Here is a 25,710-nt window from a genome sequence, read left to right on the forward strand (position 1 = left end):
AAACAGAGGGCGTAATTAAAAAATACCAATAACAATTGTACACACGCGACCGCTCATGCGCAATCAGTGCTCCTATAGAAAATTTCGTTATAATTTCGGCTGCTTTGTGTCTAGTGCCTCTTGTCGTTGTCGTAGTTGTTGTTGTTGTTGTTGCTGTTGTTGTTGTCGTCGTTGTCGTCACCGCAGACGCGCGTGTCTCTGCATTTGTCAACTGCAGGATATAGCGCTTCGATAATCGCTCAATTAGGACACGCGAGCGCATTTGAAATAGGCTCCATGCGATGCGCGCCTGTATCGGAATTATAGCCGTCGTCTGCAGAACAAACCAACGAACGAGCGGAGGGTGATGATTTTCGACGAGATCTACGCGAACACGTGGGCTTAATCGCGTCAATCGCTACAGACAGGACGCATAGACTGAGCGGTTCAAGTGCTGTACTGCGTTTGGGTGTCTATGCAGCACCCCGCGGTCGTCGGACGATGCAGGTCTCTCTTTCAGTTACTTGTTCCAGGAGAAAAAAAGGAGGCCGTTGAGCGACACCGAGTTTTCGAGCGAACGAAGAATAATTGACGGCGCTGTAGATTTTAGATACTGTTTATGCTGCGATGATGCTCCTCCTCGACGTTTTTTTCTTTTACTCCCTGTCTTTCTTTATTTCTTTCTTTTTTCTCCGTTTTCAGCTATCACACCCTCGCCTCTGCTGCTTTCGCGTGCTCTTGCACGCACAGTGTGTACTCCTTGATGATTTATTTCCTATACAATATTTATAGTACAATATTTCGGAAAAATTGGCGATTCTTATCCGCGCACACGAGCCAAACCAGTATATAAAATATACGTCGAAGAAAAGATATTCTGCCGATTGTGCGTGCATGGCTTTATATAATACACACTCGCACACGTATCTGGAGCCACGCAAAGACGCAAGAATTTATTGTGATTCTGAATCGGGATGTATAGGACCGCGTTCTTGGAAAAAGTAACTCATTATTCATGCGCGCGCCTGCTGCACACATACACACGTTCGCGCGCAGACAGTGAGAAAAATATAATATAACGAACATCGCTTGCAAGCCACAGTGAGTCGACGAGGCTCGGATAAAAATGCAATTATACGGTATCTCTTATTCGAAAGTACGTACGAATAAGGTGCAAAAGAAACGCACCTGTTACTGTCAGAAGGATGCATTCGAGCAGCGCTATACATAACGTTCCCGCATAAGCTGTCGAATTGCTGGAGAATACGAGGAGAAGAAGAAGAAGAAGAAGAAGAAGAAGAGAATGAGGAGGACGAGGAAGAAAGTGCTGCGTCGCTCTTTCGTAATTTAGCAATTTCGTTCACGCGAAGAGATGGATAAAGCTCCGAAAAGCCGTGTGCGCACACGCGAACGAAGCAAGATGAAGTTCATATATATGCATGCGTGCGCAGTGCTGTTTTATTACCTCGACTTGGACAGGGGGCCCCCAATTTGAAAGAGAGCGCGGCTAACGAGCTTCTCACTCGATCGCATCGAAAGAAAGAGGAACAAGAGCAAAACCCCTCCAACGTCGCGCACTTGAAACTCCAAATCCTTTTCTTTCCTTCTTTACCACCTTCGCGTGCCCGAGCTTAATACAATGCATATGCAACTGACAGATGGATTAGGGATGCGAGCTCGCGTTCAACGAGCAAACAATTGTTTTACTTGGTCCCCTTTAACTTTTTGCCCTTTGTTTATTATCTTGAGACGCGATAGGCCTCGTAATAAAGCAATCAAAATTGGAAAAACCCAAGCATTTTTAAAATAAGGTCGAGAAACGAAGAAAATAATGGCCTCATTTATGCAGACATATAATAGCTGTTCAAAAAAAACAGAATCTTTGGAGTGCGTCGTTCCTTATGCACACAGCTGCACAGTGAAATCGGGGAAAAAAGAGGCAGGTCCGACTGTTATAATCACGCGGTGAGCTCGTCGTCGAAGCCGTGTACCATACGTTTAACTCCGTAAAAAGGGCAAACTGCGAAAAATCAGCTGGTTTACATTTTCGACGCGTTCATGCTACTACAGCTCTTCATCTATAAATATATCTATAGTTTATTCCATAGCAGCGAGCGGTGGTACTACTAGCCGCAACTCACCGCGCTGCATCGGAAAGCCAACCTTTTCTACGGTCTCTTTTGCGAAAAATCATTTCGCGTGACTCTGCGCTATAGTATAGACGCGCTCGCGCCCGACGAGCCGAATGAAAGTTGGTCGTTATCGCATACTCTCTTCGCTATATCCGAGCCGCGCGTCGAGCTTTGTCTGCGATATCACGCGCGTGCCACCTCGTCCTGACAAACGATCACGTCGCCTAAACTTTACTCTTAACTAATTTCTTCGATACAAAACCTATGCACTGACGCGTATTGTTACCGATCTCAAAATTTCAATGCCCGAGTCGATGAAAAATGAGAAAACGCAGAAACTTTTTCCTGCGGTGCACAGCCAAAGTCGATAAGTTTAGCTTCTGCTGCGCCTCGACTCGTAAGTCTAGCATGTAACTATAAAGAATTTATACACAAAGATTGGCAGTTCCTTTGCGCATGGAAGCAGGGATTTATATATGTTGCATGTAGCAGAGCGGAGTGCTACTGCCGCCGACGCCACGTGTGAGGAATATTTCGATAAAGTAAAAGCTCACCCCGGCCACCCGGCTTGCGCGCCTATCATCAAAGGAGCTCTTACTTTCTCGGTAAGTCTGGCGCAAAAAATCAGCGGCGGGGTTAAAAATAGGAGCGATCAGAGAAAGAAAAATCAAACGGAAAGGAAAAACACGTTGGGAATCGCATTTTCACTTGGCATTTTCAGTACAGTTGCTGGAGAGGAGCAAGCGAGCTGGAAGGGGGGAAGGCCAAGCTGGAGAGAAGCTCGGTGTTAGTGGTTATCGAGCGTCGCTACATGGCAAGCCGCCAAAGGGGTTTACCACTTGGGCAACAATAAAACTTTATCTCTCTCGTTTTCTCTTGCTCTCTTGCACTGCAGTAACGTGCCACCTATATGTGTGATAGAGCTACCTAGGTATACGCATTATATAGGACAGAGAGTCACTTTAACGCTTGTGCGCTGCAGGAAATCCTGCGAATTGTTTTTTCAAACGTTCACCCTATTATATAGATGTACGTATAATGTACAGAGACGAATGCATTCGCAGACTCAAACGCAGCTATAAGTGTGTATGTATATACGTGTGTGTGTGTGTGTGTGTGTGTGTGTGTGTGTGTGTGTGTGTGTGTGTGTGTGTGTGTGTGTGTGTGTGTGTGTGTGTGTGTGTGTACAATTTTACATACCGAGCATACACGGAAATGCGTTTCTATATACAAATATATACATTGGAAGCTTAAAGTAAACGCGAAAGACGGTAGCGGAGACGAGCGACAAAATCTCGTATACTGGCAGAAAAAGAGAGCTTCGCTCAGGAAAAAATATATAATATATAAAACAAGTGCTGGGTTGGCGCGTATAAGGGATATCGGAATAAAGCGCATCCGATCGCGTAGCGCAAAAGCATCGTGGCTGCGGCTGTGCTGGACTCGCACGCGCTCTTTCAACGAGCGAAAAAGAGATGTCGGCCGAGAGATAAAAATACACGTAGAGCTACTCGGGGCGAGAAAAGGGGTGAATAAATACGCTTACGCTTATACGCATCGAGTATTGTGTATGGAATTTATTATACATACGCGAGTGCGAGCGCGTTTTCTATGTACGTATAATGCATGCATGTATGCGCGGCAATGCCAGGAGAAGAGTGTGAATCAAGCGTTTTGCTCGCTCGCGCGAACGATGCGTGGACGCTGATAAGTACAACTCAAAACAACAGCCACAGCAGCAGCAGCAGCAGCAGCGCCAATAGGAGAATATTATCAATCATCGAGCTGCTACTGGGAGTTCCGAGACTGCTGCTTCTGCTTTGCGAAAGGCCGTGGCAGGCGCATTCGCGCGCGATATACCGAGTGTTCCTGTGCCAAGGGGGCAAAAGTTGCGCCGACGATATGCCTACCCACCTTATATCAACGTAGTACATACGGGCGAGCACTTACGCGTACACCTACGTACCTATACATGCACGTGTGCGACGCATGTGCGTCCACGTACATGTATGCTGCAAACGTATTTGGCTTACGCGCGGAGGTAGGATAGGTGCGCGCAGAGCGAGGTTCGGGGTACGGAGGCTCTTGAGACTTTTTAACGAGGGAGAGCCAAGAGCAGCAGCCGCTGCGAGCTACACCCGCACAGCGGTGCGCCCACCCTCCCCCCCGGAGTCGCTGCTACCGTATGCGAAAGAGTCAGCGAGAAAGCGTCGTCTACTCTAGTCGTCGCCGACGCCGGAAAAGCTGCTGCCTACGCGCTCTTTTTTTCCCTACCCTCGCGCGCTAGCCCTCGCTTACTGCCGCCGTCTCTTGCACGCACTCACACATGTTACGCTTGCCCGTCTCGACTTCTCGGCAGCGTCTTCTTTTCGGCTGCTGTTCTGCTGCTGCTGCTGATGCTGATGCACCTTTAGTCTCGGGCGTTTCGAGTGCAGTGTCTACTGTACGCCGCTGCACACGTTATGTATGTGCAGCAGCAGCAGCATCATCCCCCTTTCGCTGGCAAAGTTGAGACGAGCTACTGCTGCTACAATACAGGAACCCCCCTCGAGCTAGGCCCCCGACTACTTACTCAGCTACGTACCTATGTAGCCCACGTACGTGTTGCTGTGTATGCGTGTCCGGTGCAGTGCGCGATGTTGTTTTTCCGTCTAGACTGCCAGAATAATACTCTTGATGCAGCAGCAACCCTGGCGTATACGACGCATACGTGTCATCGTCCGTCTCTCTTACGTATATGCACTACTTGTAATTCTGCTGCTGCCCCCTCTTGTCTCTCGCATGCGACTCACGGCCTCGCTCGCTCTTACTCGCTCGTTCGCTCAGCTGCTCGATTAAGGTGACGACGACGAATATTGCAAACTCCTGCAATTTTCCATCATCGATTGGGCTTGCTTTTTTCTCTCCCTCGTCCCCCTCTTGAACGAGCGGTATCGGAAAACTGACCTGCTGGCTGCTACGGTATTTAACAAGTCGCTCGGGACATTATTTGAAAAGCGCATCGAGCAGCGAGTATAAGTATAGCCAGCAGCAGCAGCACCGGCTCGTACAGTAATATAGGAATGTATCGCAAATAGCTGGGATTTCGATAGCTTCGGGCCATGGGAGCTCGCGAGCAGCGAGCCATTGTGGCTTTGAAATTCGGCAAAGTCCGCCAGGCTGCACACGTGTACACATGCATACTATATAACGTATTGCTTCTGCTGCCGAGCGACTGGAATGAAATTGTGGTCGCAATCCGGACCGACAAACGCATGCCTCATGCAGCTTCGATTAAAGGATTCCTAAGCGCCTCGTTGTACTACAGCTGTCCTATATAGCTATATAGCTCTCGCATCTAGCGCAAATTAGACTTATTTGCCTACCCAACTTCTCACTCAACTGACTCGGCTATTTATATTAACGATCGATCGCGGATATGCAGTTGTTTATCACTTTTTTCTTTATTAAAAAATTACACGTGAATCGAGAAAAACTGCGCAACTAGTGTGAAAAATTCAAGCACGTCTAACGATGCTAATGATAATGAACAATTCAACGTCTCATCTGTCTTCATTCGATTTTCGAATATTATGAAAGAAGAAGGAAGTGAGTCAAATTTATTACCACGCGATAGTTTGAGAGAGCCTCTATTATCATTATCGTCAGTGAAGCAAAGAACGAGCGCGAAGGAGGGAGAGAAGGCTCCATTGAACAGGTTTAGAAAGAGATTCTTCTTTCCTAGTCATAAAATGCATTGTTTTCCTTTTTTCAAGCGCTAGCGCTTGTATTTCTCTCTTGGCTTGCGGAGAAAAGAGCTGCATTGTTTGGCTCTAGCACGCATGTACACATCTATGCCGCACCTGATGCATTTATATGTGTGTGCGGTTTGTTACTGAAGTAAATTCACCTTGCTGCGGCATAAATAGCATATATAGCGCCGTCCAATTTCTTATTATACATATACCATCTATACCTGACCTTCTCTATGTACTATCGCGTAAATATTTTACCTGGTCGACTTATTATACTTATTACTCGCAAAGCGATTACAGTAATAGAAAAAAAAATATACGCATGCTTATGTGTGTGTGAGCAAATTCGCACGGGGTGCTGCTGTACACGCATGCAGACTGCAGAGTGAAAAAACGAATGAAATTCTTTAGCGCCTCGCACGTATACATTACTGCCCTAAGAGGTTTAAGGGGTTTCGTCTGATATAGCTCGTATACGATTACGCCCTCTCCAAAGAGGTGTAATTTTCGCCTCTCTTTACACAAAGTAGGAATATTTACACTAGCCAGCTCTATACGTATACGCGTACACACTTTGGCTAATAATACCGCGCACACACTTTCTCTTGGCGCAGCGGGCTCTGCTTTAGCACCAGTACCAACACCAGCACCTTTATATAGATATATAAATATGCTACTGCCGCATAATATGAAATAAAAATTAATCTTGTGGCCCTTGGCTTTTTGGTTCGTTAAGCTACAAAAGTATAATTAATTCAGTACCACGTGTCTTGTCTTGCTTACAGAAGCGCCGGGTGAGATCGGATGGTTGTTGACCCTCATCATCGTATCTCTCATATCAGCCGGTATCGGAGCAGTAGTCATGGTCACGCTTTTGCATTGTCGCAGGCTCAAGAGCGCCAACGGACGCGCCAACAGTGGTAAGTAGCCTATTAAATCTACATCTTATATTAGCGGCCGCGAATTAACTATACACGTCAAGTTTAATGTACACTTCAAGTGCTTACAATGAATATCTCTTCGCACCTCGTGAATTTCACTTATATTTATACGCTTTGGCATATCTCAATCGTGCATCGGCAATATAATCCATTTTCATTCGCGAGCTGTGGTGCGCGCGCCAAACAGAGCGAGTGAAAAAAAGGAGTTGAGAGGAGCGCGAGGAAAGGGAGAATTTATTCGCCAGACGTGAGAGATGCTCGCCTGTCGATATGCACATATACAAGCTCGACTGAGTATCGAGAATCGCTCGGTAGCCTATCTCAAGTCGAACGATTATTAACGCAGATGAATGATCTCTTGGACGTCCTGTGTGCCTCTGTATTATATACATGTACATATATTATATACACGTTATTATATACGTACTTGAGCTCGCATTTGAAGCTTGTTTGTTTTCAATTTGTAACGATTCAATACTACCAACTGCACGCGAACTTCCCTTTTCCTTTTCTTTTTTTATTCTCTATCTCTCTCTACCCGTTTATTAATATGAAAAGTATGAAACCAAATACGTATAACCGCGGAGTAGATGGTCTTTTGTACGATATTTTTAATACTTGAAGCAAAAAATAATGATTATAATAATAAAAATGAGCGCTTGTTTCCGACTGTAAATAGTACAACATAATAGCGTATATTGTTCCATACGTGTGTCCGAATGAGAAAAAGTTTTTTCTCGAGTATAGAGTTTAAGCGCGGATCAATCACACGGGGCGCCGCGCAATAGCAATAGCTGTCATCGCGTTTAATAAAGACGCTCAAACGTTCGTACATAAATATATATGGACGATTCTATGTGAAATCGAGAGACAAAAAAAAATTTCGAAGTCGAGGTCGATTAGTACGTGCACTGGGGTTTTCTTTTTTCCGGTATAGGGCAGTATGCTATTTTACATACCCCGTGGCCCGAAAATAGCAATGTACCGTTTAGCGCAGTGGCTGGGAAATGCTCGTTTCGGGCTACCAGCTACCAGCTACCAGCGCGCTGGTATGTAAAAACTCGTTACTCTTGACATTAAGAGTGTTCCCAAATTTTATTAGAATTTTTTGGACCGGCGACAAGTTTTTCATGCTAGCAAAAACAAAAATTTTGGGTCATACGATTCGCAGAGAATAGGCCATATATAAATGTACAAAACGAAGGTGAGTGCGACTAATATAATGGCTGAAAAAAAAATGGAAGACAGAATTTTGAGAGAGCAAAAAGGAAAAAGCCGCAGTTAGTGCATATAGTATACTATAACAAAACTAGCATTTATGATTGATGCGTACAAGGGTACAAGGGGTTATGACGTCCTTGGGCGTCTTTGTCGAATATATCATACGCTCTTGAGGCAACTTTACTATAACTACGTGTATATATAGTAATGACGCGATCAACAAACGCGAGGGCGCATCTATACAATATAATTAAGTAGCTTCATATGTGCGTGTGCGTCTGCGCTTATGTAGTTACTCTGCTCAGTGGAAAATCAAACGTTTCGCGCACTCGCGCACACACACGGCTGCACGATTTTACCTCTGTCAAACACACAGCTACGTATACCCTCGTATAGATGTATGCAGCATAGACGAGAAAAAGCAGACGCTTTTTTTTCTTTTTCTCTCTCTTTTCTCGCCCTCGCTCACTCCGTCTCTCGCTTGGTGTTTATAAGCACTCAAAAGCAGCCTGTTCGCAGCACACAGAATGTTGGTATACGTGCGTTCGCGCAAGGCAACTTGAGAAGAGCGCTGTGCTGCTGCTGCTGCTGTATGTATCGCTGCTACATGTATGACGAGTATGACGCGCGGGGTACAATGAAGCCGTATCCTACCCTTCTGTCGCTCTCTTGCGGTGCCTACTCTGGGCCTTTGTCTATAAGCGCAGCCTAGAATATACATATGCACACGCATACATATATTCATCAGCAGTAACAAAAACTATTTCGACGGCTAAAGCTGTAACAGTCATTCAATAGACCGAACGTTAATTTGTATAGCAGCGCGAAGAAGTGAGTTTATCACGTTAAAAGTGGCCTTTGCGTTTTCTTAAACCATCCACTCAGCCAAGAAAGTTTATCAGAGAATTCATGTTGCGCATCAGACAGAGGCGAGCATCGACGCAGCCGCTTCATCCTGTACACGTTACGATTGCGCCAGAGTATAACAGTAACCCAGTTGCTTCTTCTTCTCGTTCGTTCACGTAGTTCATTTGTTCGTATACATAAATGTAGCAGCAGCAGCAGTTGCATATAGTGCCGAGCAGTGTGCAAACGATCGATTTTCCAATGTTAAAAGCATCCGTCTCTCCCTCTCCCTCTCTTTCCCGCGGGCGAGCTTGCGAGCTTGCTTCCGCCAAATGGCCAAAGTAATAAACTGAATTAGCTATGCTTCTAAGCCAATAATAGTTCATAGCTCGCAAGCTCTTTCTCTCTCTCTCTCTCTCTCTCTCTCTCTCTCTCTTTCTCTTCACTCACATAAATTGAAATATCGTTTAAATATAAATCGCTGACGGTTTTGTTTCCGACCTGTCCTATGGAACAAAAGTGCAGTGAAAAAAATGAACAAGTTTTTCGCGCGCAAATGTATACTTATAGCCAGAGAAAAAGAAAAATATACTCGCAGAGGATGAGACATAAGAGCAGTAGTGGTAGTAGCGGCAACGGGCACGTATGAGAGAACTACCGAGCGCGAATCTGAGCAAACGTCAATCTCACTCTCTGCTTCTTTCGTTCGTTTCTTTTTCTAGCTCACTCTCGCCATACATATATGCAACGCTGCGCTGCTCTATCTCTATCTCCATCTGTTTCTGACTGACTGGCATTATCATAAAACCATTCGGACTGTAGCTCGTATCGCCGTACTTACACATACATACGACGACTGCTCCGTCTCTCGCGCGCCACCGCTTCGAGGGGATGAAAACAACGCACGAAGCGATAGGGTGCGCGTGAAATACGAAACGACATTCAGATCAAGAGAGACACGCGCTCACGTAAGAGTGCCTGCCTGCCTGCCTGCCTGCCTTTTCACGAGTCGCAAAAAAATCGAAAGCTCGAAAAATCTGTGAACCCCCGTAGCAGCGACAGCATCGGAGGCAGTAACGCGTCCCCCGCATACGCATACGCACACACGTACGCGATATAATATATAATAGCATCGCCGTCGCAGCTTCCCTTGCCTCGTATACCGATACTGCTTCCAAAGATATTCCGAATGCGCTTTTATAAACACATGTGCAAACCCGCTTGATACTGTACAATAGAAATAAAGATATACATATACATAAAATGTCTCTAATGTACGCGCGATAATGATGTTTGCTTTATCTATTTGGCTTTGCAGCGAGCTGTTGCGGCGTTGCATTAGACGAGGAAGTTGGCAGTAGTAGTGCTAGTCATCGTCGCCATCACCACCATCATCATCGTCGTCAGGACTCGGCTAATCCTGCAGGTGGCGGCGTCATACTCGCTGGACCGGGACCGGGGGGCGTCGGTCTCGCCGTTATACCAGACAGGCCGCCCTTGGAACTTGACAAGCTGCCGCCCTATCACGACGTCGCTACCCCGTCTGGTTAGTATACGCTTATTCGAACTTATCATTATTCGTTTATTCGCCCAGCAAGAATGACGAGTTGCTGCATCTGTAATTTTCCACTAGCGAAATTAGCTATATCGTATTTCCAATTGAACTGACTAGAGCAAAGGGCGCAAAGTCCAGATTAGTTTTCAAATCTGGGCCGCTGGCAAAAAATACATCGCCAAAAAATATGGCAATTTCTGTTTCTTATTTATTCTTTTTACACGAACAGCTCGTGCGTACATTTCATTTTCTGCTCGAATATAAAATTTTTACCCGATCACTGTAGCATCGAGTAATTACTTAGATGACAACGTAATATTCTCAAGCTTCGTGCCCAATCGATCTACAATATTGAGGAAAAAAAGAAGAAAAGTTGATGAACGAATGATTCTATTCTATGAGTGAAACGTGGATTCTCTTAAGCACTGTGGCAGCTCCGTCGTCGTAACTCGCTCCAAGTTCCTATGCAACTTATACTCGTCGTCGCGCTGTGCGAGGGTGTTCGATTGATTGGATTTCAGCCGTATAGGTGTGCTACAAGTTTAATTCGTGAGCCGCGTCGTCAGAGTCGGTGACGCGTGTACCGAGTGCTCGCTCGCGTGCATGCGAATCCATGTGTGTGGCGAATACAGAAAAAAAAAGCGAGTGAGAAAGAGAGAGAAAGAGAGAAAAAGAGAGAAGGGTTGTTGTGCGTTGCCAGCGGGGCTCTGCGGAGTCGTCGTCGAGGGAGAGTGAGGCTCGAAGCCCGGTAATGAGTGTTTGACACGAGACTCTGCACACGGCTCTGGAAACATAGAGAAAGAGAGAGAGAGAGAGAGAGAGAGATTTCACCCAGACTCGCGTTCGCGCGAGGGGCTTTTGTGTCTCAAGTTTTTTGCAGACGCACATGTAGCCCCCTGCTTTCCCACCCACCTTCACATGTATATATACTCACACACACTCGCTTCAATGTATACTCGCGAGTGCACACGTGAAAAAACGTTTTACCTGGTTCTGCAATGTTCTCCCTTGCTCGCTGACTCTCTGTGCATACGCGAATGCGCGACTTGGCTCTAAAAGAGAGAGAGAGAGAGGGAGAGAGCGAAGGCGACTTTGTGCTTTGTATACGCGCACAGCGCACATGAGTTACAAATTCAATTTAATTACTCCGCTGCTCTGAATATACATAAAACATAAAGACGCTGGCGCTCGTGTAGGCACACGACGATGATGGTACTTTGAAAACTCACGACCGCACGCGACTTTCCTTTTCTTCGCATTTTCACCTTAAAGGATCGTCGAAGAAAAAGGAGCAAGAGCCAGCTTGACGATGATAACGTTGACGATGAAGAGCGCGTGCCGAACCTTGTTCCAAATCACAATTATCATATATTTACCGCTGATGGAATTTTTACTTTCCTATGAATAATAAAAGCTAAACTCTTTATAAATCCTCTTCATCGCTGAGAACGTACTCGCTGGCTGTGTAAACAATTTCGAGGATTATATTAAAACGAGCCGCGCTAACGTGCACATACACGCAGGCACACTCGCGGCTGCAGTATATAAAAGTCGCTCATCGTGCGGCAGCGCTCGTCATCCTGTTAGATCGATACAAGCGTTGAGATATTAAAGCTACTACGTGCGCTACAAGTATATATTCCGCCAAGCGTAAAATAAAAAAGGCCGCGCGCCCCAGAAAGAGCTTGCACGAGGCAACGTCGACGACGACGACTCGAGCTGGGAAAGAAGCAGGAAAAGAGGAGGCAATCTTATCATATTTCTTAACTCCTCTTCTACTTTTCTCTCTGTCTTCTCCAAAGCAATCTTCTTTTTCAACCGTTGGTGGTTATTCGCGCTAGCTCGCTTGCTCGGTCTCGGCAGTTGAAGAAAGAGAGAGAGAACTGAAAAAGAGAAAAAGAGCAAGAGAAAAACTTTTTCTGGGTGCGGGCGGAAGAAAAAATTTAATGAATTCACAAGCAAAAGATTACGCGCACACTACTTCTTGCAGCGTGCGGTCTCGTGCTTGGAAATCATCATATTCCTCATCGGTTGAAATGATTATTACGTATTCACAAAGTTTTCTCTTTCTCCTTTTCCTCCCCAGGTAGCAGTAGAAAAGCCCCAGCTGTGCGTATAAATGATCACCTTATAAATATCCGCTGCTTCATTTGGCCGTTTTTCTGACTTACAGGAGGACACAACGTGAACGTCTGGTCGTGGCTGAGCACGAGGCGAGGCGGAGGGCCCGCCGGTTGCGTGGTCGGCTCGCCTCTCAGTCTGCCAGGTCAGCATCACCATAGCGTCGGAACGTTGAGTCTGCCCGTGGAGAATCATTACACGCATATGCAGCAGGCCGACGAGGCCCTCTACGCCGAGCTCGACTCGCAAGCGGCCAGCTACGCCAGCGGCTCCGAGGACAAACATTATCACGAATTGGACGCCGTCGGCCTTCACAGACAGCACCAGGACACAGTTTGCTCAAGGCACAGTCAGAGGTGAGTGCTTCAAGTACTTGCTGCGCGTCGCAAGCCTGCAACGCTGCAACTCCGCTGACTATCTTTTACCCACCCTCCTGCGCTGCGCCCCTTGTTATGTACCACTTACCCAACGTAGATTTGATTGTTTACCCTGTAAATAGCTACTTTACAATCTCTATACATACATAAATAGATATAACCTACTTTGAGTTTGCTTATTAAACCAATTTACTGATGTAGACAAATTTAGCGAGCTTATAAAATTAATTATTTATCGCGCAAAATGTATAACTCTTCTCCAGACGAGCTTGTTAGCTCGCTTTTGCTTGTGCATTGCGATTATGCTGAACTAGAGAAGGATGACTAAATAAAATGCAGAAGAAAAAACAACATCAGTAATAGGGAAAAATGAAAATGTGACGTTTGTTTTCAGTTGTCGATACCAAATACTCCCCATGATGATGATTGGCTCCGACGAACTTTAGAATATGGATCGATTTTTCTCGCACACTGAGAAGTCCTTAGCAAGTGTGCACTTTGCTAAAAGAAAAATGTACGTGATGTTGTTCAATCAATAAATCCAATGGTTTTTTTTTTTCACTTTTTTCAAGTACATACGCTATACATGATAGCTATTTTCTCATTTCATCGCGTTTTCACATTCATATTATGAAAAAAAAAAAAAATAATAATACATTTTTCACTTTTATGTCGCTATTTATATATATCTGTGTTGAATGCGTTTATGTACATGTGCACATAACTCATGTAAAGTAACAAAAAAAAAAAAAAAAAGAATACTCGCAGGTCGTTGTAGGTACGTTTTGTGTATTTTAAGCTAAAAAAAGTTCACGGAAGATAATCGGAATTGTGTGTGGAGCATTTCATGTCAAATTTCATTTTTTTTACCATCAGCTTACTCGTCGTCGTACACCACGATTATTATGCATGCATCTTTAAAATCTAGGAAGTAATTACACTTGAGTGATAATATCAAAGAAAAAAGAATTTTAATACACATTTTTAACTTTTATTAATAAATATCAATGTATATAACTTCATCTTACAAGACGTTAGTATTAATTCCTTTACAAACAGTTACTTTATTATAATACAAAATATATACAAAAATTAATTTGGTTTTGCAAGTAACTTATTAATTTGTTTCGCCTTACGCGTGACAACATAAATTATGACATTTATAATATATAATTATTAACAACTTTAACGCATGGTGTGTTTTTGTACTGTGACATATATTGTCTAATGAGTTTATTATCGAAAACAAATTGGATATTTTTAACATTTACAACAAACTTCCACACTACTGATCTGATACAATTTTGATGATTATTGGCTGTTCATTTGGTTTTGATGTGCAATCCTTGCGGTTTGCGTCTATGTAATATAATAAACAAAAACAATTTATATAGAACAACTAACGAAAGAATAACTTTCGCAGCAAAATTTAATAAAAAAACTATTCGGAAAAAACAAGTAAACAAGTAAAACTATTCGATTCAAAGCCATAGAAGTTTGCCTTACGGTAGTTGCGCACCGGCGAACGTGCATCTTCCCGCGGCATGATCCAATTGTTCATTCAACAAACAAAACCATTTACAACTGCACGCAACTGGCAGCCAGCTGCGTCAAACTTTTATGATTTTAAATTGTATATTTTCGATTTTCTCGTTGTTTTTATATTCGCTTTGATAAACGCGAACTACTCAATTTTGTTGCAGAAGTAGTTTAATTTTTCATTGTTGACCTGTTACAATTTCGATTTTCATTCCATATAACATAGATACATGTATATTATATGTGTAACGTGCACACATTCACACTCACACGCTCTCACGCGTGAAAATCATAACTATATAATGCACCCAATGAAAAACTCTGCTTTGTGGAAGCTTTACAATCATTTTTAACATCAATTCTGGTCCCATCTCAACATGCATTAACTTCATAAAGTATATACTTTGTATATTTATACAAATAGATTATTAATATTATTATAATAATAACCAATTTTTCGATACGACAATAAATACAACAAACATGAATATTTTTTTCTTAAAACGATGGTAAAATATTATTAACGCCTTAATAAAAGCGTACATTTCACGAGAGAGACTTTCGTTTAATTTCCTTTTTGGGACGAAGATGACGCGAAATGTTATCTGCAGATTTAAAAGTAAAAAAAACTGCGAAAAAATATTCAGCGTGTGCGGTGTACCTATTATATTCAGTCGATTGTGCAGTAACAAAAGTGCCTCGTCTATTTGGCTTATAAATCGCAAGTAACTATTGTGATTGAAAATCTCTTCGCGAGTTCGCGTCTATTGCTTTCCTCCCAATGTAAACATTTGGTTTTAAAAAAAATGGGAAAATTTTTTTTTCACTCGTGGCCGACGAGCCGCGAATGCACGAGCAGAGAATTTCATCTAACATCTCTTCTTTTCTTGAGCATTCACCTAGCATATAACACATACTTGCGCGCACACACATACACGCTCGCATACGTTGTACACCGTTGATGAAAAAAAACATCACACATACACGCACGCCCAATATGTGCATCCAAAACCACACGTCAGACAGTGAAGTATACCATGCTAGAAGCTCGCTTCTCTCTCGCTCTCTCAGACATTCGCATTAAAAGAAGCTAAAACCGCTTTTCAAGCCTCTCCGATGGCAGACGTGTGCATACATGCAGTGTCTGCCATACGCTATATCTATGCACACCCAGACACACAGCTGCACACATGCAAGCACGCACTCGAGAAAAGCCTTTCTTTCTTCTTTACGTATAACACATACACGTTCGTCTGTTTCTCTCATATACATAGCACGCATCTTTCAAGCTTGCACTGGATTTTTGCTCTTCAACGTTTTGTTCTTGTCTTTGCAGGCGGGCTTGCGAGTCCGAGTACGAGATGTACGAGAACGGGCCGAGTTTAGTGCTGCCTTCGCCGCATCATCATCATCATCACCATCACGTGTATCACCACGTACTGGACAAGTCCGGTGGGCCGGGTTCGCATCAGCACCATTACAGCGCGGGTAGCGGCGGCAGTGGCGGTGAGGGCAGCAACCAACCGTCTTATCAGAACACGGCCTACACGGGCAGCGACAACGAGCCCGACAACAGTGCGCCCAGCAGCGCCTATTACAGCGATTTGAGCGCTGGATCAGCCGCCGCAGCAGCTACTGCCGCTACGAATCAACATCATCCACATCATAATCTTCAGCAGCAGCAGCAGCAGCAGCAGCAGCAGCAGACGCCGCAACACATACCCGTTGCCTGCTGTGGCCATCCCGAGGATGACGCGCCGCCGATTTACGAGCCCGCTCCAAATTACAGGCTCACGTCGATTCGCGAGGCCGCTCAAACTGCTAATACCTGCTCGTCGGATTATATATGACGACGCGCCAACGACGCCAGCGTCGTGCAGGAGAGTTCGCACTAAACTGCTCCGGAGATTTAAGTGAGAAGATTCTTCTGACGTAGCTGTTGTTATTCTTGTTGTTGCGACGAACCAAAAAACGCCCGAATGAAACGAACTTTCCATTGTGATATTTACGTTGTAATGAAAGAGAAGACAAAACTGACAAATACGATGCGTCGCGCGCGAGTCGTGTGATTTACTCGTATTGTTTATAGAATTTATTAGCCGATAGTCGTATATTCTCTCACGCAAATATAAATACATACAAGTCCACATACACATATATGCAGAGTACGCGATTTATACTCGATTCACTTTAAACATTAAAACCTACACACTCCTATGCATAAGGCATGTAGAGCGTTGATATTTTATTTATTGCGATTCGTAGTCGAAGCAATGTAGAGCGTATATTGCAGTATTGTGTTCTTCTCTACGAATGTACGCTTACGGCTCCGTAACACGCGTACTCTTTTTTTTTTAATGATATCTATGTCACTTTTTACTAATATCAACATTGTTTATTTTTCTTTTTCTTTTTTTGTAAAAAAATTTTTAGTACTTTGAAAGATCCTGTCGTTACTCGACGCTTTGGATAACATAATCTTGTATTATATCGATTTTGAACAAATACAATTTTTAATGATATAGAATATAGATAGAATGAAAAACAATATGTAAATAAAAAATCATACTTGTTGCACTCAGTTTTCGATTGACTGTAACAATAAACAGAGTTTTATGTATAAATTATAGATAGATTTTAAATAATTTTACACACGCTATAAACTCGCTATATCGTTCTTTAGAGAAAAATATAAATATATCGATAATGCAATGTTTATCGTTCTTGTACATATTGTAAAACCTTTGAGTAGAGATAAGTTCAAATTAGATTTAGTAGCAAAGATTGACAATCTTTATGTCGAATTTAAATAACAAATAAAAGAGAGAAATGTATAGGTGTGCTTGTATGTAGCATGTATAAACATGTAAACGAAATATGTAACTTGTACGATTGCAGCGCGCCTATAAAATATATATGTATATATATATATGAATAAATAACATGTGTGAACAGAGAACAGATGAACACGTATAAACTTTAAACAGTCCAATCATCTTGTAAACAGTAACAAAGGGATGTATTTAAAAGTCATCCCTATCTCACGCGCAATTCCTTCAACTCGCGATAAAATTAACCTAGGCCGAGGATCAAGCCCTATACGCATGCCCGCTCGTGTGAGCACGTCGTATATGCACATGCACACATACAAAAGCCAACGAATCGTTCTCCCATCACGAGGCGTGCATCGCATTCTCTTTTCTCGGGGAAATAATGGGCCCGACGAATTACGCGCAAGCAGGAGAGAATAAAGTTGTTCCGCGGCAAGTTGAACAGGTGGCTTGGATAATTCGACGTTACGCCTCTTCTCCGTCCGATCTACTCTCTGTTCGCCTTTTTCTCTCTCTCGCTCTCTTTTGCTCTCTTTCTTTAACTATCGGCTACTTCCGTTCAACTTTTTACCTTCTCCCTTCTAATTCGAATTCACGTATATCGTGGCAGACACACATACACACGCTCACAATCGCTCAAACACACGCGCGCGCACACACACACACACACATTCTTTCGGTATCCTCGCAGATAAATGGCTCTGGCAGCGCTCTTCGCGCGTATAAATCGTCTTGGTTTTTTGCGTCAAATGCAAGTACTCGAAAATAATTTCTGACTTCTCGATGCTGCGAGATAACTCAGCAAGCGGTAAATGGCTCTCGAGTTCGAAAGTTTATAAGACTGTATAATTTTTCGACGAAACTCTAGCGAAGCTCCATAATCGACTATCGAGTTACAAAATGTTTACAGCTGTGCACGATGGTGCCTAACTACATTTCAAAATTAATGCACTCGCAAAGAGCTGAACACATAGTCAATAGTCATGTTAAGTTGAAAGCCTTCGTTGCCGATGAGCGTTTTGTATAATGTAAACGTAACGAAGTGAGGCCCAACGGTGCCTCATTGCCATTCGAGAAAGGCCAGTCTGCGGGCGATACAAACATAAAGTATATAAGAACAAATTAAGCGTTAATTAACATAAAGGTAATAATAATAATAATAATAATAATGTAACAACGATGCGTAAGAGCGTGTCGAGGCGTCGCGTAAATTAGAAGAGCGTTTAGACGTCCTCGTTACCGTATAAGACGCGTCCAGAGCAAGGATCAAACGTTACCGCGAACTACAGGCGGTTTACCACTGGTTTCAGCGGCACTGCTACCGGCAGCAGCCGCCGCCCCCGCCGACGACGACTTGTTCCTTTGTGCGTTGTGGTAGAGATACGAGTGCACGCGCAAACTATTGCTGTTCTTGTACTTGTTACCGCAGAGCTTGCAGGTGAGGCTCTCGAGCGGGCCGTGGATGTATCGCACGTGTAGCTTGAGATTCTCCTTGCGAGTGAAGTGGCGCAGACACCAGGGACACGAGTACATACGTATGACTTTGCCGCGCTCCATGCGTATCGTCGGCCCGAGCTCGGATATGACCCTGAGCGTAGTCTCGAGCGATAAGCTGCTTCCAGGCAAGCCTTTGACCGTGCGCCGTCCTTTGCTGCTGACGCTGCCGCTGCTCGCTGTCGCGGCTGCTGCTGCAGCCTGCTGAGCGCTGTTGAACTCTGCCAGACTCGAGGATGACGTCCCTCCCGCTGTGCCCGTGTCGTGAAAACCTGCCGATACAAAGACATTTTAGCCTCGATTTTTTGCCTCTTTATTTTTCGCTTCTAGCACTACGCGCCTTAGTCGGATTCTTTGAGATAGACAGAGAAAGCGAGAGCGAGAGTAAGAAACATGTTGATCATACAAGTTTAAAAAACTAGAAAGAATTTTCTCAATTTTTAACGAGCAATACAAGTTACGTAGAGTATACGCATTAATCTGTAAGGATGTAAATAAAACAGAAAATATTGTACAAAATACAAACTGCATTATCTAATTTCACCGATGCCTAATTACTCACTCGCACACAAGCTACTATTGCAACGTCTTTCTCTATTTTATAGAGGAAAAATGACTCCCAAACGAAGGAAAATTTTTTTGGCAACATGGTTCCAGCAGCACTGCTCGCGATACAGCTCTCCAAAGAGAGAGAGAGGGAAAAATTCCACGCTGTTTCGCGTATAGTAATAAAAAACAGATGTTTCGTCAGAGTCTATAAATACGGCATGCATGAGGCAGAGCTTCGTGTTTTATAAGGGTAAAAGGGACACTTGTCAAAGCTCCTTTACGGTAGAAAGCGCGCGAGTCTGTGCGTGCTTTCTCACTCAAGAAAATTAAAAGAAATTCAATCGGGCCTTTATCTTGGCGCAGTCGGCTACATAAAGACCGATCGAATGTAATAAATGACGTCGTCGTCGTTTCGTTTTCATTCAGTGAAGCGCGAGGTGTGTATATGCACCGGCAGCAGTAATAGCATCAAAAGGAAACGGCGAGAAATCGAAATATCGCGAAGAGATAAGAAAACAATTTTTTACAGAGATGTCATGTGCGCAGAGCAATATCGTTACTAATAGTGCAAATATTTTTTATGCAAATAATGGCGAATATAAATTCTTCTTCCTGCAATATAATCATCGTGAATAATGATGACTACGACACGATCACCTTGGAACAAACAACATCATTGCAAAAATAACGCGCGCAACAATATGTATCGTGCACGCTTGTACACGGACGCGAGAGAGCCCGAGCTCGAAGGCAGCGACGACGACAACGAGGAGAAGCACACACCTGTCGCGAGCGATCGTATGCATATTTGCAGTTATTTTTATAGCCATAAGATGTAAGCGCATCGCGGAGCTACTTACCGACCGAGTTGCCGGGACAGTAGGCAGCGGATAACATTTGTGCGTTCAGTAAGCTGTCCATGTGGTCCTGCTCGGTGTAGGGTATTGGCAAGCGGTGCGGCGCCGTCGAGCCACTCAGCGACGCCGCTCCCCTTTGAATACATTCGACCTCGGGAGTCAGGTGGCGAATCTCCGTCGAGCCCAGAGTCATGTTGAGCACATCCGAGGATTTGTAATCGTTGGCCGCCGTGATTTTGGCCTGCTGTACGTGATCCGGGGTGCTGCTGCAATCGAGGGGCTGCTCCTCTTCCTCTTCCTCTTCCACCTCCTCTTCGTTCTCGTCGTCGTCGTCGTCGTCGTTGCCTTCGTCCATGTCGTCGTTGTCGAGCTGCTGCCTCCGAGCCGATTTCGTTGAATCGCCAAGCTGTGACTGGCGCCGATGGTGGTGACGGTGCTGCTGTTCTTTGTACGATGTGATCGATACGTCTTCGACTTTGATGGCTGCTTTGACATTGTTGCAGGAGCATCCCGCTGCGTTGTTGTTAACGTTTTGCCAAGAGGCCGTGTGATGCTGGTGTTGCTGATGTTGCTGATGATGCGACATGTCCAAGGAGCCTGGACTCGTTTCCGCCGTCGTACCTTGTCGTTGGCTGGGTGTCAGATTGTCGTTTCCTCGATCGTGGTGAATCAAAGGCAGCGCGTCCGTCAGCTCCGAGTCGACTTCTTCCTGCGGTAATTCCTATGAATTAGATCATTGGTATCGACCGGTTAAATGTTTCACCTCGTGCCGCGATTCGAGAACGAAGCAAATGGTTCAACCGATTTCGTATATATATCGTATGTTATACTAACGAATCGTCTCACGGTCACGAGTACTTCCTACTTTACCAACCATCGTAAAGGGCAAGTCGTTAAAATCCAATGAAAGCTCGACTCGAATTCAAATGCGAGTCGCGCGTCGGAGAGAAAAAAGCGACATTTGGCTTGGGAAAAATCGGTATGCAAGCCTCGAGCGAGCGACGCCAATTTTCCCGAAAGGGTACAATAATAAACGATGCACTTATCGCGGAATAATTGGCATTCCCGCGAGCATCGCGACGTGAGTCACATGCACAATGTCTTTAAGAATAATAAAAAATAAGTTACTGTATCGCTTGGGTTACATTGAACGTATAATATAATACATATTGTATGTGTGTTCCGTTCGAGCATATAGACATTGAAAACGATTAAAAATTCCGCAAGTCGAAACAAAAGCGGCAAAACAATGAGAAGACACTCGCGCGCAGTAAGTAAAATATATAATGCAGATATACACACGTACACTTTTACGCTTACGGAGGCCTCATTGTTTAGAAGGTGCGTACGTGTATATATTGTATATACGTATACATATGTATTCGAGATCAATTAATGTTACATTGAACTCGAGTCGAATTCGTCCATATTCATGTGTGGCCGCACAAAGTCCGCAGGTATAATACGCGACGCGGTATTAAATGCACGTTAAATTTAAACAAATGTTATGCTCTCCTTATACAAGTGCAGCGCGGCGTGTATGTATAAGTTAAACATCGTTAAGAATGAATTATGATCGGTGAGACGATAAGAAGAATAAACTCGGTGCAGCTTGAGCACATTGTATGTGCAGGAGCGCGCGAATATGCGAATGTGTGCGTATAATATGTAAGGAAAAGCCTCGATCGACGTTATTAAAATTAATGCGATGTACGCGTAGGTATAAAACAAGAGCAGACGTACTTTTGCGCGTCGAACTTGGCCCGCGCTAACAGACATACGTATCGGAGCGAGCGCGCGGGAGCCTAAGAGAAGAGAAGCGACGAGAGAGTTCATTGTTCGGTCTTTCTTTGCTCTTTTTGTTGTTGTTGTTGTGGTTGCTCTGTTTTTTTAGCGCTTTGTATAAACACAGGTATATACACGCGCCAGAGGCAAAGAGACAAAGGTGCGTGAGATGATGCGCGTGAGAGCTTTTACGTATATAGCGCGTGTACGTGTAAGCAGAAGAGAGCGACGGGGGAGACGAGTAGCGCGCAAGTGCGAGAAAAGCAAGTTTAACTGCTCGCGCGCTCTCGTTCCGAAATACATTTATAAAATGTGTAGCGCACTTGTACCTATGTGCAAGTATATATAATAGACTTTTGCCTTTTGCCCGCCTTACAGTGCACGATGCGCCTATCTGACCTGGAATAGCTCCAAGGCGTCGTGCGCGCAAAATATACACGTATAAGCGCAAAACCGCGTCTTGCCGTTTTTGCACGCCTGCAGTTACATCGCCATATACGTCTACCAATGCGTCTTTATTAATTTCATCTTGAAAACTTCCTGACTCGCATATATTTTATTAAACGCCGAATGAATAAAAAGACGACCGATTATTCTTCGGAGCGCGTATTAAATTGGCGCGTTTACTAAACGAAGTTCGAATTTAAAAGCATTTCGCGCGTTCGTGCGGCGCGCGAAAAAATTCGCTGCTTATGTTGCAGAAAAAAATGGCACGAAAATCGATCATGACAATGGTACGTAATAAGAGGTGGCTTACGTCGTCATCATTGGTCCTGGTGAGTCCCTTGATTTTGAGAATCTCCGCGACCTTGAGAAAATTAGCTATATCTTCCTGCTTGATGTTGACTTCACCTTGGTACATAAACTGCAGCATGGCAGAGAGGTCCCGATAGTTGACATCCTTGAGGATGACTATTGGATGTTTACACGTGTTAACCTGTGTGCATATGCAGACACACGTCTCTTTATTATACACACTCACACACGTTCATACAAGTATAAATATAGCAGATATATTGTACGTGTATAAAGGCATATGAGATTGTGCGAGGTTCGGTATGTTTATATATGTATATGAAACGTTATGCCATCACCATCATCATCGTCATAGCCTCATAATCATAATCATCTTTGCCACTTTATATGCAACGTATAATGTATATACACATTATAACTTTAGTAGCGTATAGTGTTAGTACACGTGAGCGTGCATCTGTGTGTGTGCGTGTGTGTGTGTGTGTGTGTGTATGCACGATGCCATTGAGAGCGACCAAGTCGCTATGAATAAATAATAATAAAGAAGACGAGAGACGACTTGGTTCGAGATCGCGCGCGTTGAGAATGTCAATTAATATGCGTGCGTCGTACAGATTAGTTCGCTCCGTCTGTATAATATGCGCGCGAATCTCCTGAGCGACCGTGTGAGTTTAAAAAAATATGAAAAAAAAAATTGAACGAGGCGCATATAAGTCGCGCGTTGCGTGCGCGTGTTGTGTATATAGGAGACTCGCGTATATAAAAAAAAAATTATAATACGAGATGAGAAATACGTTTTTTTTCCTTTTTTGCTTTACAACTATACTTCCAAGTGTCGGTCGCTGGATGCGCGCGTATTTGTATTTTTATAAAGTATAATATATTACTCGATGATCTCACTAATCGAAATTTTTGCCCATCGACGTAATGTTTTTCACGCGAGCGCGAGACGATGTAAAAAACGGAGAGAAAGAGAGAGAAGCAATAACAAGGTATTCGCACACGACTCTTTGTTTTTCATTTTTTATTATTATCGTCGACGTTGGATACGCTGTATATGAATTATGCGAGAGTGAGAGTACGAGCGAGAGTGAGAGGCAGCAGACTTTGTCTAGATTATCGGTATTTCTTCTTATCACTTTTAACAACTTTTGCTTTTTCATCTTGTTTACATGAGTTGCACGTACAGTCCTCTACGTGAACACACTCATATGCACGCATACACGGATGCACGCAAGCGTCCAACATTCTTGTAGCAGCAGTTGTGGCGTCGCGAACGTGTATAATTTATGTGTGTGTGCGTGTGTGTACGCGCGTATATTTTTATCGCAATTGCATCGTGCAGTATAAATATATACACAGAGAGCAGCGTAGCTGACGTCGAAATTTCATTTAGCAGTCGAAAAGTTTTTCCCTCCTCCTCGTGCACTTTGCCTCGCGCGCGTATATATGTATATGCGCAGAGCGCGCGCCTCGCTGCATACGCGATATTATATACACACATGCTAGTGTGCATGTGCGCGTTATTGCGTGCCTGTTTATATACGTACAAAAATAATATAGTCGCGAGGGAAAAAGTGAAAAGTCGCTCACGCATGTTACGGAGCGATCGCTATATGTGCGTAGTAAACGTTACGTATACAGCTACGAGCGACTGGGCGCGTATCGTGTGTACATGTATGCAGAAAGAAGCAGTCGCGTACACCTGGAAGTGCACGTGCGAGTGCCTCGTGCACGCAATTGCCATCAGCTGAAATCCGCTCGGCTCTCGTAGTTCGCATACCGACGTCGACGTAAAATTTGCGCGCAATAAACATGGCGCGCTGCACTCCGTGCACTGGACGGCGTATGTCGGGACGCGCGCGCGGACCTTTAAATCGGCGCAGATTCGAACGAACGTCGCATTTATGCCGCTCCTCCGTGTGTCGAGCGTATTCGTGGCTTTTTTGCTCTTTCTCGTCGAGCACTACTCTCGGCTGCGCGCCGAGACGAGCTCGAGCCCGAGTTGGCGCGCGTAACGCAACAACAAAACAAAAGCGAGTTCGCGTGACGCTGCTGCACACGTTCCAAAAATACAGCGCAATGCACGGAAGTATAGGTAGAGCGCGGATTTGAGACGAGAGCGAGTTGTTTACGCGTTGTTTACGTACCTTGAAGAGATCGCGAAAGTAAGTGCTGCAGACGGACAGTATGAGCTTGTGGGCGCGCAAAATCTGGCCCTCGGCGGCCAGAGTCACGTCGACCAGTTGCTCGCCCGTCAACAGACTGTACAGGCCAGTCGACAAATTGTGCGGGAACGTGTTCCAAACGAGCGAAAAGTGTTGCTGCTGCTGCTGCGTTTGGCCAGGGCTGCTGGCCTCGGCAGACGGCTGCTGTTGCGCTTGTTGTTGCTTCGGTGGCTGCTGAGAGTCGATCGACGCACTTGCTTGAGCACTCGCGATCGGCGCACTCGGATTGTTATTGCTGCTACTGCACGACGACATGCTCGCTGGCTGTTTGATCGCGACACATGAGAGATAAAGCGAGCAAAAAGCTCCCAACGCGCCACAACCGCTGCACCGCAAGTTCAACCGTGAGCTTGAATAGAGAGAGGCTAGAAGAAAGGAGCCTGGAAGCGCTGCGACGATGCCTTATACACGGCGTTATATTGCTCGAGCGCTGCGACGAGGCTTTGGCTTGCCAGCACAAAAGTGCAGTGCGCAGCTATACGTGCTGCGATCGGCAAATAAACAACGCACTGGCTGCACTGCGCACCGAGTCGGAGAGCACACGGGGCGCGATCGTGATGCTCTTTCTGCTGTATACGCAATATATATATCGCGCGCGCGCGCGTACGCACACCACCTATATATCTATATGATATATACACGAGAAGATATATATACACACATATGCGCGTCTCGGCTCAATGCGATGCCAGAGAGACCAGCAACAACAGTACTACAAGTAGTAGTAGTAGAAGTAGTTGTAGTAGTCGTACGACCCCCACTTGT

General features: G+C 44.5%; 2 protein-coding genes across 4 annotated transcripts in view; one reads left to right on the forward strand and one right to left on the reverse strand.

Moving 5' to 3' along the window:
* Positions 1 to 16,310, forward strand: part of LOC106658371 — a 61,270-nt gene extending 44,960 nt beyond the window's left edge. Inside the window, exons 3-6 of the mRNA XM_023459819.1 lie at positions 6,631 to 6,765; positions 10,172 to 10,399; positions 12,582 to 12,885; positions 15,782 to 16,310. Coding sequence (XP_023315587.1) covers positions 6,631 to 6,765; positions 10,172 to 10,399; positions 12,582 to 12,885; positions 15,782 to 16,295 — 1,181 coding nt within the window. The 3' untranslated portion in view covers positions 16,296 to 16,310. The remainder of the gene's footprint in view (positions 1 to 6,630; positions 6,766 to 10,171; positions 10,400 to 12,581; positions 12,886 to 15,781) is intronic.
* Positions 16,311 to 18,524: 2,214 nt separating this feature from the next.
* LOC106659340 (protein tramtrack, beta isoform-like) lies at positions 18,525 to 25,710 on the reverse strand. Of its 3 annotated transcripts, none has more exons than XM_023459818.1 (4): positions 24,868 to 25,710; positions 22,719 to 22,898; positions 20,180 to 20,897; positions 18,525 to 19,042 (listed from the first exon to the last, which is right to left on the reverse strand). In XM_023459818.1, the coding sequence occupies exons 1-4, from the start codon at positions 25,198 to 25,200 to the stop codon at positions 18,543 to 18,545; spliced, it is 1,731 nt and encodes a 576-aa protein (XP_023315586.1). In that variant the 5' UTR covers positions 25,201 to 25,710; the 3' UTR covers positions 18,525 to 18,542. The 3 variants fall into 3 exon arrangements, with proteins under 3 accessions (XP_023315586.1, XP_014237340.1, XP_014237341.1); XM_014381854.2 differs by having other exon boundaries at positions 20,180 to 20,885; positions 24,868 to 25,705; XM_014381855.2 differs by lacking the exon at positions 22,719 to 22,898 and having other exon boundaries at positions 20,180 to 20,885.

This window comes from Trichogramma pretiosum, unplaced genomic scaffold (genome assembly GCF_000599845.2).
Source record: "Trichogramma pretiosum strain Unisexual culture from Peru unplaced genomic scaffold, Tpre_2.0 scaffold16, whole genome shotgun sequence".
NCBI lineage: Eukaryota > Metazoa > Arthropoda > Insecta > Hymenoptera > Trichogrammatidae > Trichogramma > Trichogramma pretiosum.

What these genes read in the sequence shown, in the direction of transcription:
- LOC106659340 (XM_023459818.1), bottom strand. Translation starts at nt 25,200, where the DNA reads ATGTCGTCGTGCAGTAGCAGCAATAACAATCCGAGTGCGCCGATCGCG. An exon ending in CCAGGACCAATGATGACGAC is followed by an intron (nt 20,898 to 22,718) that starts GTAAGCCACCTC and finishes TCTAATTCATAG; the next exon opens with GAATTACCGCAGGAAGAAGT. An exon ending in CTGTCCCGGCAACTCGGTCG is followed by an intron (nt 19,043 to 20,179) that starts GTAAGTAGCTCC and finishes TTGTATCGGCAG; the next exon opens with GTTTTCACGACACGGGCACA.